General features: G+C 44.3%; 2 protein-coding genes across 2 annotated transcripts in view; one reads left to right on the top strand and one right to left on the bottom strand.

Moving 5' to 3' along the window:
* LOC105451158 (putative glycine-rich cell wall structural protein 1) overlaps nucleotides 1–14,833 on the top strand; it is an 83,543-nt gene that overhangs the window by 60,496 nt on the left and 8,214 nt on the right. The gene's annotated exons all lie outside the window — the stretch shown is intronic.
* On the bottom strand, nucleotides 742–12,465 carry LOC105451157. The gene is made up of 9 exons (XM_011691436.1): nucleotides 12,043–12,465; nucleotides 10,891–11,105; nucleotides 6,343–9,439; nucleotides 5,846–5,905; nucleotides 3,945–5,361; nucleotides 3,129–3,187; nucleotides 1,898–2,624; nucleotides 1,464–1,578; nucleotides 742–1,263 (listed from the first exon to the last, which is right to left on the bottom strand). Exons 1-9 carry the CDS (start codon nucleotides 12,126–12,128, stop codon nucleotides 1,079–1,081), a joined length of 5,961 nt encoding a protein of 1,986 aa, XP_011689738.1. The 5' UTR covers nucleotides 12,129–12,465; the 3' UTR covers nucleotides 742–1,078.

Raw genomic sequence — 14,833 nt, 5'->3', positions numbered from 1 at the left:
AGCCCGACGTACGTTTTCAAGAGGAAAACACGCGCGCTCTTTATACAGTCGCGAGCCCTCGTGAACTATTCATTCACCCTTCGGTTACGTGCGTATCGCCGCACGATATTAATATCGGGGTACCGAGAATGCGTAGCGCGCGCGTTCGTTTCCTCTCTCGTCTATCTGCGTTACACAATTGGGCGGGATTCATAAACGCTGGCGCGGTGCGGCGAACGGATGAGAGTTGGCTACAGGTGGTCCCGGGCAAATCAATATGGGTACGTGTGTTTGGGTGAATATACGTGTATGAATACCCGGCAGCCCGACAGGCGCGCGCGTTCTCCCACACGACAGGCGGACGACTTTACGATCCCGGCGACGCGACGCGGCATTGTCGTATCGCCGGAAAGACTTGTCCTTTTGTCATCACGTCCGCATGGATTTCGTGTTCGTTTATTTATTTATTTTTTTTTTACTTTCCTCCCGCGAGGGCGAGAGAGAGAGAGAGAGAGAGAGAGGGGCGCGTCAGATATTTCAAGATGGTATTTTACCCGGCATTTACCCGCGCGGTCTCGGGTTACTCTCGAGGCTGGAAATTGGAATGCTACGTAAGATGGATCTTCAGACGGGAAGAAGTTTTCGGGAAAACGGACAGCGAACTTCGCGACGCGGGTACAAGCGAACGTGACGAAGACGTTGATCTCGGGCGAACGTGCGAGAATTGTACGGAAGTATAAGGAGACGGAGTTCCAGCGAATATACGTAAGAATACAAGTTTATTAGAAAAGAAAAAATAAATTACAATTATTTAGTAACGATTGTTCATATATATATACTGTATACAAAAGTAGAAACAATTAAATTCATATACAACAGGTAATATTATATGAGATATCGAATATAACAAGAATTGAATTTACATGTGTATATGTAATACAGTAAATATACAGCGTATACAGTAAGTTAGATTATTATTGCAATCGTTTCGTTATGTTATTGGAAAGTACTGAATGGAATACGGATTATTAACAAATAACAAAAAATATATATATATTCTCTTACTTTTCTCTCCCCCTCTCTCTCTCTCTCGCTCTCTCTATTCGTCATCGCTGTACTCCTCATCTTCTTCCACGAGCTCTTGTGGATAGCCGATGGCACAAAAATCCTGCGGCGAGAGATGTATGATGTAAGGTGTGAGCTTAAATAATTTGTAGTGGCCGATACACTCTACGATCCAATCCACAAGAATGGGCGCCGCCTTGGCAGTTCGATACCAATGTTCTGTTAGAAACATTACAAAACGCAAATGTTTTTTAATACGTACTTCTCTCTCCATGACATTTTTACAAACTTATTCGTGTAAATATCGATAATTAAATTCACGCGTATTTCTATTTATATACAAATCGATATGCGTGTCAGATCTTTTAAAATATTTCTATAAGAATGCATCGCGGTTATTACATTTATTTGTGACTTACTGATTGCTTTGTCGTCGTGAGTTTTGTCTTGGATCACGATGCCTTTTATGCCTCCCATCTTAGCGAGGACGTCGAAGGAATCGACTACCGAGGCTCCGGTGGCGAGTAACAAGTCCTAAAGAACAAAGGTATTCTTACATGATGGGCTTGGACCGGGTCCAACTTCAAATGGCGCGGCTGCGACCGAACGTCGCGTAGGAGGAGAAGCGTAAAATAAAAATCCTTCCGGTCCGGTGACACGTACAACGAATCGGTTTTAATTACAGTTTTACGAAGAAGCTCCGTCTCGAAGAGAAATTAATAGCGCCCGCAAATATCCCGGCTATTTGGGGGAGGGGGGGGGAGGGGTGAAATGCGGAATGTGCGACGTGCTCTCTCGTTACCGGGGGCGGCGAAACACGCGTATATAGGGCGCGACTAGGGAGGAGACTGACCTGGTACTGGCTCGGCGAAACGTTGTCGTACGGTCCGACGCATAGAAACGTGAAGCCCTCAAAGAGACCCTTGTCGCGTAGTCTCGAATTACGAGGTCCGGCGCCGTTGGTGCCGACGTCATTCTGCGAGGTGGCCTCGTAAGGAAGCTCGTCCAGCAGCCGCTGCTGCCTGCCACAGTCCTCGATCCATCTGTAGCTGACTATCCACTTGCGATGGGCGATACCCTGCAGGTACTTCAACGTGCTCTTCGCCGCGTTCTGCTCGCCGGCGGTCTTCACGATCACGTGCGTCACGTCGCGATCGAATTGATTCACGTAATTCGCGTTGTGCTTCGCCGCGAATTCTTTCACGGTGGCGATCTGGGCCGCGGTCAGGCCGCTGCACACGAAGCGCAGGTTCCGCCTGTCCGGCGGCCGGCGTACGTTCTCCAGCGTCTTCGCGTCCACCTGCTTCGCCAATAAGACACCACTGCTGTTTTCCGCAAGCTCGCTCCTCTTGCTCGCCCTCAATACGTCAGCATGACTGAGCACCACGACGGGATTGTGCGTTATCGGCGTGCTATGCGGACGCATGGCGAACGAAGGCGTGCTCGCGTCACTCCTCACGAAGGGATGAACGATCTGGCACGCGCTCCTCGGTGTCCGGTCGCTGATCCTCGAGATCGGCGATAAGAACGGTATCTTCGTACTTTCTCTCGACTCGTTCGTCTTGACGGTGTTTCCGCTGCTGCAACATTACGACAATGTATCTCGCGCGCGTGTCTCGAGCTGACGAGGGAATAATTCAGGACTGTTCTTTCCGACTTTTTAAGCAACGTAAACCGATTTCTAAACCATTGCTCGTATTTTATTTTGAAGTAAAATTTTATATAAAAATATACATATAAATGAGTAGAACAAAAATTCTCGAATGAGTAAAATAAAAAATTTCAAACTATATTCATTTCAAGAAGCTCCTTACACGTTATTTACATGCATTACTAAGTCGTCATTTCTGCCTTATTATTTTTAGCTTTTTGCCTACGTCTTTTTTTTTTTAGACTTGTACTATTCAAAGCTCGAAAAAGTAAGAAGACAGTTCTCGCTCATTTCTTTGTGAATCACATAACGGTATACATATACTATCATATTTATGACCACGTGGAGACATATTATCCAACTAGCAAAGGCGTGTAACGAGCACCAAGAGTGTACTGTAAGAGAGAAGAGCTTAAAAAGTACGAGTACTCACTTCCTCCTCTTTCTCTCAGGAGTGTTCTCCACAACGTCGTCCTCGTCGGCGGAGCGTTCCTGCGTTCAAAAATGTTATGTGATCCTCATTATATCGTTATACAGCGAGGAAGCTTTTGTTGCCGCAGGATCAAATGTATCGCACACGTATCATAATTCCGTTATAAATTACTAACTGAATTAAATGAGATTACAAATGGGGCACTTTGTAGCGCGAGCTTGTGAAGGATGATATATACAATATGCATATATATACCGGGCTACTCCATAATGCATTCGCTGCTATTTCTATGTAAACTACTGTAAATACCGCACAAGACCGACGTAAAGTGCTCGCTCATAAAGAGAGGCTGGAAAAACCCGTTGCGACGTTTGCGAAAATTTAGTAGGATTTAAAACATTTTATTTGCGCTACATTACTACGTTTAATATTACGAATTAAATTTTGAACTTTAAACTGCGAGCGAGAAAATTAATTACGCGGCGTCGTAATTATTTCGATAAGGTAGAAATTTCCTTTTCCATAAACCCCAAGGAAACCTGCTTGCGATGCGTTTCCCTCGCGCTCCCTGCGCGCGTTAGCAGATTCATGATAATTATATGAATATATTAGAGTAGAAATTTTACACTTGCAGATATAAATTCAATTCGTTATAACCGTAAGATTTTTGCGTAGGAAATCGGCGCATAATAGAGAAATATTACTTTTCGGAATATCAAAGACAAATTTTTTGCAGATTGAAGAAACACAAATATTTCAATTAATTAAAAAAATAGATAAAAATATGAGATATCGTGTAACACTGCAAACACTCACCTCTGATTCCGTATTTTTATCTTGATTATTCTGCTTTCTCTTTCCTGGAGTACTTTGCTCCTTTCGGAACGAGTCATCCTGCGAGATCATTTTCGTTTTCGTTCGATTCTGGACCGCAACACTGAACAGATCCTCCTCAAACATTTGCAGCTGCATTTGATGCTGCGTAATGTTCATGAGCGAATCATGCTCGAAGGTATCATCCTTGGGATTTGATTCGTTGCCAGCAGCTGTTGCTCTCTGCGTCTCACCGTCCGCGTCGTCGACGCGAAGCCGACCCGCCGATTGTATCAAAGTATTACGTTCTTCGAACGACGTTTTTTCTTTCTCTCGCGATACATTATGCCTCGATACGACTCTCTTACGGGAGTCTTTGTCAATCGCATCGACGTTTGCCGCTGCGTCCTTTCCGTCTCTTTGGTCACCCGCGTGACCGTGTCTCTTCTGACTGCAGGCAACGTTCTCTTTGTCAGAACTTCTCGAAATGAATGAATCTTGAGATCTTGCGGTGGCGTTCGTTGTCTCGTGAGGCAGTTTCGTAATGTTCCTAGGCGAATAGTGCTCGAACATATCGTTCGTCGATGACGGGGGTACGATCGGAGTTTCCTCCTGCATAACGCCGCACGATTCATCTGCCATCGCGAGACAGTTCGACGTTTTCTGTTTCGCCGACGGGCGATTGGGATTGCGATCCGGCTGCTCGGTGCAAGGTATGAAATCCTCGCTTTGTGGCTGCTCGACGCTGGCGATGATCTCGTCGAAATTGTCCTGTAACAAGTGCTCCCCGTTGTCCTTTTCTCTTTGACTCGTAATGTTGTTCCGCGGAACAGAATCCGGCGGCGGTCGACATGCGTCGGTATTGCCCCGCGATCGATCGATCTCCAGCACCCTGTTTATGATGTCGTCGTTTGTGGAGTCCTCGATTCTCTTCGACGTATCCTCCTTCGGCCTCGTCGTCGATTGCCGCAGTATATAGTCGACATTTTCCGAATCGAAGAAGCTGCTGCTCTCAAACATATCCGGGTCTCGCGCGGAACTCTTCTGGCTTGACTTTGAGTTCTTGCGCTTCTCCATCTCGGACGGTGCATTACGCGAATGGGACGATTGATGGCTCGCCGAGCTTTCTTCGGGCGCGCTCCTCATTGATTTGACGCTACTCTGGCTGTTTTTGCCCTCCTGCGTCGACCTTTTTTGCGCCGTCGCATTGTGCTCGTTGGTCCATCTGTCGATTATATTCCAAATATGACGGTCCTCCGAGTCCCGCTCCGCCGGACCTTGTTTCGCAGCCGCGTCCGTAATCGATGCGTTTCGTTGCATCCGGGCGCATTGATGGTCACTCCGCCGCTCCGCCGGATCCTCTTTCGCAGCCGCGTCCGTAATCGATGCTTTCCGTTGCATCCGGTCACATTGACGGTCGCTGTGTTTTCAAAAAGAAAGAAAACTGTGTAAATAAGAGACCTATATCCTCGGTGACAAGGGTGCTTTTCTGAGATTAAATGCGAGGCGGAATACTATATATCGCTTTGTTGCATTACTTCGTGTAATTGTAAGAAATAATAGCAACGCGTAATAATCGTTCAAATTAATTGCAGAAAGTACTTGGGAAAGGAAAGGAAAAGAAGAAAGGGCACGTTCATTTTCAGGAGGAAAAAAAAAAAAAAAAAAAATTCGTTAATCATGAACCAGCGTAGATAAAAATTGTGACCCCAATAGCATATCTAACGATAGATTTATGCAATTATAAATAAAATGGAAACTATAAATATAAAATATAAAATCACCATAACAAAAAAGGTAAAAGAAAAAGAAGCACGTTGAGAGTAGAGAAATAGGAGGTGCTCGATAAAATATTGATTTATATAAGGGATCATATGTAATAAAATATAATTTCACATTAATACCTCTCCAAATTGTCCGTAATCGGTGGGTGTTGCATCTGGCCACATCGATGGTCGATGTGCCTTCAAAAAGAAAGAGAACGGCGTAAATAAGAGAGTTGACGTATCTTCGGTGACGAGAGTATTTTTCTGAGATTAAATGCGAGGCGTACTATATTTTGCTTTGTTGCATTACTTCGTCCAATTGTAAGAACAGCAACGCGCAATAATAATCGCTCAAATTAGTTGCAAAAAGTACTTGGAAAAGAAAAGGAATGTTCATCTTCAGGAAAAACATTATTCGTTAATTATGAACCAACGTAGATAAAAATTGTGACCCCAATAGCTTATCTAATGATAGATTTATATTATAAATAAAATAGAAGCTATAAATATAAAATCATTGATAACAAAAAAAAGTTAAAAGGAAAAGAAGCACGTTGAGAGTAGAGAAGGTGCTCGATAAAATATTGATTTATATATAAGAGATCATATATAATAAAATATAATTTTATTAATACCTCTCCAATGATTTCGTAATGTGCGTCGCCGGCTTCGATTTCGTGTCCGAGTTAGACGTCTCGAGTTTTCTCTCGGGTGCATCCGGTTTTTTAGAAGTCGACGGAATTACCTCGACATCCCGATCGTCCGGGGAACTCAAACGACGTTTCTTATTCGCGTCCAGACGACTCCAACTCGCGCTCTTGGACAATAATTCCTTGTATCTGCCAAATTTTATCGTAGATCGACTGCTGTCACTAGCCAAGTCGCTGGAATTCTCGTTTCCATCGCTGGACCTGTCCTCGAATAGCTCTCTGTCACCGGCGGACCTCATTCTTTTCCTATTCTTACCGGAGCTCTTGACGGAAGGCTCCCGCGCCTTGCCCACCGTAGACGCTGCGAGGCGTGAACTTTTTATCTCGGGAAAGTTGTTTCCTTTGATAACGGACTTAATCGAGCTCGCGTGTCTCAGCTGCTCGCGCTCGCTCACCGAGGGGGAGTCTATCTGCAAAAACTTCAGCTGCGAATCTTTGTCCGGCGACAGCAGTTTAATAGAATTTGACGTTCCTGGATGAGTGTGCGAGATCGTCGACCCGTGAATCGCGCTCTTGTCCGCGCGTGACGATGCACCAGGAAGAGATCGCGCGCCTCTCTCAGACGCGACGTTCTCGACGATCCGAGACTTATCCGTTCGTTGACTCGCGTCCGTCAAAAAGCGTACAGTCGTCGCGTTCTTGCTCTGCAGGCTTAAATGAGAATCGACATCTTTTCGCGGCGTCGAAGTCGCTGAGGCTCCACGAATCGGCAGTGCCGCGGGAAATTCTTTCGAAGCCGTCCCTCTCGACGCCGTCTCACTCGCGAAACAAGTATTCTCCACCACGATGTTGCACGAGTCCTGCGAATCATTCAACGGATCGGACGTTGCTACACGTACCTCGGACACGCCAGTCGATTGCAATATATTGTACACCGTGGAGATTTCAACTTTCGCTGGTATCGACGATTCGCGGTTGGTCGTGCCCAAGTAAATATATCTGACACTGGGGAGGTGCTCCCTGATTAGCGAACCCAGTCGTATAATTTTCATGAGACGTTCCCGACCCGCGACACTTTCCGATCTCGTCGGTGGGGACTTCTTCGGCGGCACCGTGGAAGTCTCGCCAGTGAGATCGCGACCGGGCTCGCTGTCCTGACGGTCGATTCCGGAAACGTTTCGGTCGTTATCTTCGGCTTCGATTACGCTTTTTGATGCACTGGCGGGTACCGCATCCCGGCAAGTCCGCTGTTGATCTTCGTGGGTTATCTTGAACTTCAAGTCACGTCTCACAGCTTTCAATCGTTCAAACCGCTCGTCGTCCTTCAGTACTGGCGAGTCGACGCTCCTGCGCTCCTCGTGTTTGGCGATCGATAATCTGGTCGACAGCGGAAGGTCGCTTAATCGCGGCGAAGCCGCACCGCTGCCAATCTCCAGCTTTCTTCTCAAGGATAATCTAGATTGGCCCGGTGTCGAAAATTGTAATGGAGAAGAAGCGGCTCCACTCGATGTCCCGCGAACATTACTGGCCTCTCGAGGTCCGGGAGTCGGGCGTTTTTCGGCCGACAGGCGGGACGAACTTCCAAAGTTGCCGACGGAAGTTTGCGAAGAGACGTCACGGATTACTTCGCGCTCGTGTACAGACTCGTTGAGCTTCTCCGGCGTCAGTACGCTTAATCTTTTTTGTCGCGACAGCGGTGAATCACGGTGATCAGCGGCGTTGTCCTCGTGGCAACGTCGGTTTTGAGAATCCTCCGCGGCGCTCTCGAGGCCGAGAATTTTGTTCACCTGCTCGTTATTCAGATTTATTATCCGTATCTGCCTGCCTTCCTCTAGCGTGACATACGACGTGCTCATCATAGGACAGGATTTCGAACTTTCGTCCTTATCCTCGTCAACAAATTCCATCCGAATGTTCGTCTCGCTCGACGCTTCCGCCTTTGCGGCGTCCGATAAATCCAGGCTCTCATCGATCGCGTCCCGGCCGTCCGACCCCGGCCGATTAGACAGATTCGCCACATTTTCGCTTTTTTTATTGCAGCTTACAATTCCAGCCGAATCGTATCTGCTACCCGGCACCAGCACAATGTTCTCGACTATCCGCGGCGAGATCTTGGTTTTCTCGACGCTCACGTTCAGCTTCTTCACCTTTCTCTTTCTCGCGCGTTTCATCTCCTTCCCAAACTCGATCACGCGGGACCAGTCCGCGGTGGCCTGCTCGGTGATCGCGGATGTGCTCGCTCTATCCGAACACGACGTAGACGTCGCAGCTCGATGCTCCTGACCGTGCGCTGCGCTCGATGACGAGCCACTTTGATTGACCGCCTTCAAGTCAATAACCGACCGTGATCTCGCATTCTTCTCACGGCTCTCCATCGCGGGTATTCTGGCGTGCGACTTGTATTTCCATTTTCTCTTTTCTTCGTCGGAATCGATCTCTATTACCTCGCCAATCTGCCTCGCCCCTTTATTCACCTGGGACGACGTGGCGTCCTCGTCGTCGACGCGCTCCGGGCAATCTGCGCTCGGTTTTCTATCTCGCCTCGGCCTGCGACTTGCTGCGTCGATCCTTCTGTCGCGATACACCTCGCCGATCTCGTTTGATTTACCAGCGTCGTCGACGGATATTGGATTCGTCGGCTTAGCTCTGTCTCCGATCGACGGCGCTTCGTTTTCCTCGTCGGTCATCAAAGTGTCGCTGTCCGACTTGTCGGGTACCGAGTGTAGCCACGTGCGAATTTTGATATCCGATGTAACGCGAGTCTCATCGTCGTCGGGAAGTGCACGGGAGAGGCTCGATAAAGTTTCAGTCTTCTCGAGCGACACGGTCGATTCGAACGGCGGATTGAACGTGCCGATCGAGACGTCCGAATCCTCGTCACTCTTGTTGTATTCAATCCTTGTTACTCGGCTTGTCGACGGTCTGTCGATTCGCGTTTGTCTGTTCGCGTTTTGACGCAATCGGCAGGCAGACCTCTCTTTCTCAGACGGCTTTTCTTTATTGCCTTCTTGGCTGGATTGTCCAGCGTTCGGATAAGAGGAGCTTTCCTTCGTATCGCGCGGTCGCTTCGAGTGCCACAGTACTGTAACATAGATATTATCGAAGCTTTATCGCGGATATCGTCCCGTTTTATTTGCTGATACTGATAGAAGTATATTCTTACATCTAACAATATGAGTAAGCAGATCAATTTTCCGATCACATTTATTACGTCTCGAACAATAGTTGAATACGATTGTTCGATAATTATATAATAATTATATTTATAATTAATGATTATCTTTTAAATGTATGTATTGATTTGTATATAAATTGATACATACATTAAAAAAATAATTACATATAATTTAAAACGGCATTATTGATTTCCTTAAAATATGCAGTGTTTAATCTATGTGATTAAAAATTCTCAAAAGAGAATGCAATTAATAAAAAATTGTAATAGAAACTTATGCATAATCTTAATATATCTTGTATGCGATTATCTCATTCAATTTTCGTGCGGAAAGCTGTAATAAAAATAAAGTAATCTTGATAATATCAGAACGCATTACGACGCTAATGCCTGGCGCGTCGATGGAATTATCGTGCGGCAGGATACGAATAATCATTCAGAGGAGCGCAGTTTCCATAAAACACGATACATTTCAATCTATTGCCTATGTTTATTTTAAAATAAAATCGCAATAGAATTAAACACGAAGTCACGAAGTGCGGCCAGGCTATATCCACTCTCGTACAAATATATTTATACCAATATTTTGATATATATTTTCATTTTTACAATAAAACACGGTTTGATTTTTCACATGGTCGGTTTACGATTCATTATTTTTCGTTTTTACCAAATGTATCTTTCGCGAGTCGACAAAATATAATTAACGTATATATCGCGTGTTGAGTGTGACGTTTATGGTGAAAAAAAAAAAAACGCAAAATACGGCCGAGGAGAAAATCTATAGTAAGGACATCTCGAATATTCAATGCGAGGGAACTGAATAACGTCGGGTGGAAGGTACGTGATATCCAAACTCCAGGGCCTCATAAAACATTGAGCTCTCTAAAACGTATAGCGTTGAATCGAGGCACCCAGGAGTATCGAGAATTAAATTTTTCAGACCTCCGCCGTCCCGCGCGCGCCGTCGGAGGAACGTAGGGCTGACCTCACTTAATGTACTTTTACGACCTGGGCATCTACCGCGCCCTGTGCTTTTAACTTCTCGCTTTCGGTTGAATAACACAATAGCGGATCGCGGATCAATAGTTGTGCGCGGAAAATTACGATTATTATCCGCTGCGGTAATGATTCCCCCAACGTAACGTTCTGGGTAACACCAGGAGTCGTTTCCCCAAGAGGAATCGTTCCCTCTCTACGTGCTCTTTACATTTTTATCCTCCGAGTGCGATTAATTGATGACATTCCAGATTGATTTATATCGCATTAATCTGGATACAATTGAAAATCGATCAATTCATGGAAAAGTGAGTAAATTAAATTAAATTAAAGTGTGAGAATTTCTGGAATGCACTCACTGTCGATGTGAGTGTCCATCTCGATGGCGGTGACAAGTTTATTGAACTTCTCGATGTAGATCTGCATATCATCGTCCCTGGAAATGTTGCGTCTGTTGAGGCTCTTCTTACACAGTGGGCAATGCGCGTCCTTGCTCTGCAGGACCTTTCCTATGCAGCACCTGCAAAACGAGTGGCCGCATCGTGTCTTGCTAGGATCCGTCATAAGCTCCAGGCTGAAACAATATAAAGTAACCACTACTCAGAAACGCCAGTCGGAGGAAACTGACTCAAATCTCTAATTTATAAATGATTGACTGCTTGAAACGTAATTAGCTACACATATATTGCTCAAATAGCACAGTATAATAAGTTTCACACATTTCTTTATCTATATTTCTTTCTCTAGCCTATTTATAGGATAAAAAAAATCTACAAGGGAGTCTTGCTAAGATCCGTCATGAGCTCCAGGCTGAAACAATATAAAGTAGCAATTATTCAGAAACGCCAGTCGGAGGAAACTGACTCAAATCTCTAATTTATAAATGATTGACTGCTTGATACGTAATTAGCTACACATATATTGCTCAAATAACGTAGTATAAGTTTCACACATATTTCTTTGTCTATATTTCTTTCTCTAGCCTATTTATAGGATAAAAAAAATCTACAAGGGAGTCTTGCTAAGATCCGTCATGAGATCCAGGCTGAAACAATATAAAGTAGCAATTATTCAGAAACGCCAGTCGGAGGAAACTGACTCAAATCTCTAATTTATAAATGATTGACTGCTTGAAACGTAATTAGCTACACATATATTGCTCAAATAGCGCAGTATAATAATTAGTTTCACACATTTCTTTATCTATATTTCTTTCTCTAGCCTATTTATAGGATAAAAAAAAATCTACAAGCGAGCTCGACACTTCAAGCGGAGTTTAAATTATATTGTATAACAATTCTCGATGTAGAATCAGCGAAAACTGTCAACTGTGCTCCCGGCATGATTCATGACTACGAGATACCACTGGACACTTGTTGCACCGCGCTCGAATCCTAACCTATATTCGCCCCGGTCATTACGCACGAAAATAACAGGTTCGACCGCGCGAGTACCGGGGGGGATGGATCCGTTCGCGTTTCAGCGCTAATCGCGAACACGCGGAAACTCACCAAATGGTGCATTGCAAGGATTTCTGCTGGCTTCTCATCAACTCGGAGAGCCGATCGATGTCACTCCGTCGCTTTCGACCTGCCATTGTCTCTTATCGTTGGACTCGATCGACGCGATCGATACGCACGGTGTGGAGGATTCGTTATCGCCGTGAACTCGAGTCTCCCCCGCGGATCCTCCTCCGGATAAACGTCGAAAGACGAACTGTCCGCAGCGGCCGTCGCAGGTGCGCCTCCACGTTTCGAATTGAACCCAAGCCGGGCCCCGAACAATGCGCGGGAACGACACGACGCCGCCACCGCGATCGTTATGTCATCGATTAAGTAAACGCGCCGAAGTCTTGCTCTGCCTGCAGGCAAGGTACTCCACTGATTCACACACGTGACTCACGTCTCACGTGGACGCGTGCGGTTCCACCGACCGACTGAAATCGATCCTCCTGGCGATCCTCACCAGGTGGTGCTTGTAGAGCGGCATTATTCGTAGCTCGATCTAATATATTTATAAAATATTGTCTCAAGAGAATCGGATCTCAAGGATTTCATTTAATATTCCGTCCAATCGATAAAATCTATAAAAGATCTTGTTAAACGTGAGATCGAAATCATTCGTTTACGAATCGGGGAAAAAAAGTTTCACGGAGCAACAAAGGATAACTCATGTCTTTTTTTTTTTTCGCTTGGTACGTCCGAAAGTGGGGCACCGCCCTTAGAGTGCGCCAGTGTCCTACACTCGCGGCGCGCTTGTTCCAATCGCCTGAAGCGAGCAATGCGTCCGAGCGTGCGTGCTGTACGTGGGTTCAGATTCAGTTTTCAGTCCCGGCGCGCGGCGGAATTTTGCGAATCTCAAATACGGACCTACACGGACGAGTCAAATACGGACCTACACTGATCTCTGATATATACATCACAGGATCAGTGGGACGACGATAGTTAGTTCGGCGCGACTATGGTCGTCCGGCGGCGATTCGTTTCGCGCGTACGCGTGCAGCCGAGATCTCGTGCGGTCGCGACGAGACTCGCGAAATCGGAACTTGGCGTGATTTCGTCGACAACGCGGACAATGACGATCCCGATTACGTCGCACCCGGCTGAGCGTCTTTCGAGGTAATCTTCGGATCCTTTGATTCGAGACTCGCACCGCTTTAACAGGGAAGATAGACGAGTATAGAAGCACGGATTTACGTGTCAGAAAAAAACCAGATAGTTTTTTTTTCATAAAATATCTCGTTTTCGTAAACCTCGTTTTTTCCTCAAAATTTTGTTTTTTTAGCCACTCATATTTTGACCATTACCCAGCGAGAAATGACTCAATGAATTGATGTCGAATCGACATCGATACGATGATTTCGACATTAATTCGACATCGATTCGACGTCTAATTGATAATCATTTCTCACTGAGTAGTACGTTGTTGAAACGTTATACTAGTATCTCGGCGACAGCAAATGTCCTACCTCTACGACGGTTCAAAGGAACGTTTTATTTGTGATATTTTTGCAACGTAACAGGAGTATGTCATTATCGATTGTTACATTACTTATATATTGTAATAACGTTACAAATAAAACTTTTTTCTGAAACGTTCTAGAGGCAGGACATTTAAGTAATGTTACCCGAGATGTTAATATGACGTTTCGACAACGTAATGGTCAAAATGTTTAGTGGGCATCTATTTAATATCTATATTTTGCTTAAGTTAATTTTTTATGATTTTTTATTTTATAGATATTTAAATTATCATCATTTCAATCTTTATGCAGAACGAGAAAGCCAATATATTGATTTTGAAACATATTTTGAAGCAAGGACTTCAATGAATAATACAATAATTTCAACTTAAGAAAAAGCTGTTTAGAAAAAAAATTCTTTTTAGAAAAAGATTCTTTTTTTGTAAAAGTAAAATGTAGATCACATTAAAATTAATTAAATTATATAATTACTATTTACAATTAATTAGTCCTGCTATTGGAATTAGAAAAAAATAAAATTTGTATTTTTTCAATGAAATAAAACACGTTTTTATTAGAAAAAAAACATTAGAAAAAAACGTGTTTTATTTCATTGAAAAAATATAAATTTGATTTTTTTCTAATTCCGATAGCACGACTAATTAATTGTAAATAGTAATTATATAATTAATTTTAATGTGATAGCGTTTTTTGGGCGGGTTTGATCGTTCCGATAGCGATTAATAACGTCACATACTCGTCCTCCTCTGTGACATCATTGACGTCATTAATCGCTCTCGGAACGATCAAACCGTCTGAAAACGCTATAAGAATCTCTGGAGTACCCCAGCTTGTGATACATTCTGACATAAAGAGATCCGTGCTTTTATACTCTCGTCTATCTTCTCTGGCTTCAATGTCGCAGTAGCGATTCGGATCGACGAAGGAGTTTTTTTTTGAAACCGCGATGAATGGAATCTTTTTGTGCCGAAACGTCGACAAGTTTCTACTCAAAATCACACGCGCGGTACATATGTACGCACCTAACATATACATGCACTTCATGTGAACGCGTGAACAAACGAAAGTGTACTTCTAGAACGGAGTTGGGCCAGCCAGCACAAATTGCTCCACCGCGCGTGATTAAAATTTAATTTTGAAAATGTCACAAATTAAATTCCAGGAAACACAATTTTGCAATTAGCCGTTTTCTTCCCAAATTGCTTCTTCAATATAACTGACGACGACTCTGGTTAGCGTGTTAATTGCAAATATTTTTCTTATGCTGAGAAAAAGATTTATAACGGAAGATTGTATATTTATGAATTGAATTGTGCAAA

The sequence above is a fragment of the Wasmannia auropunctata genome, unplaced genomic scaffold (assembly GCF_000956235.1).
Source record: "Wasmannia auropunctata unplaced genomic scaffold, wasmannia.A_1.0 LD336053.1, whole genome shotgun sequence".
Lineage (NCBI taxonomy): Eukaryota > Metazoa > Arthropoda > Insecta > Hymenoptera > Formicidae > Wasmannia > Wasmannia auropunctata.
Note: the sequence above shows the minus strand (reverse complement) of the source record. Positions and strands in the feature narration are given on the sequence as shown.

What these genes read in the sequence shown, in the direction of transcription:
- LOC105451157 (XM_011691436.1), bottom strand. Translation starts at nt 12,128, where the DNA reads ATGGCAGGTCGAAAGCGACGGAGTGACATCGATCGGCTCTCCGAGTTG. An exon ending in TCCTTGCAATGCACCATTTG is followed by an intron (nt 11,106 to 12,042) that starts GTGAGTTTCCGC and finishes ATATTGTTTCAG; the next exon opens with CCTGGAGCTTATGACGGATC. An exon ending in ATTACGGACAATTTGGAGAG is followed by an intron (nt 5,362 to 5,845) that starts GTATTAATGTGA and finishes TTGAAAACACAG; the next exon opens with CGACCGTCAATGTGACCGGA.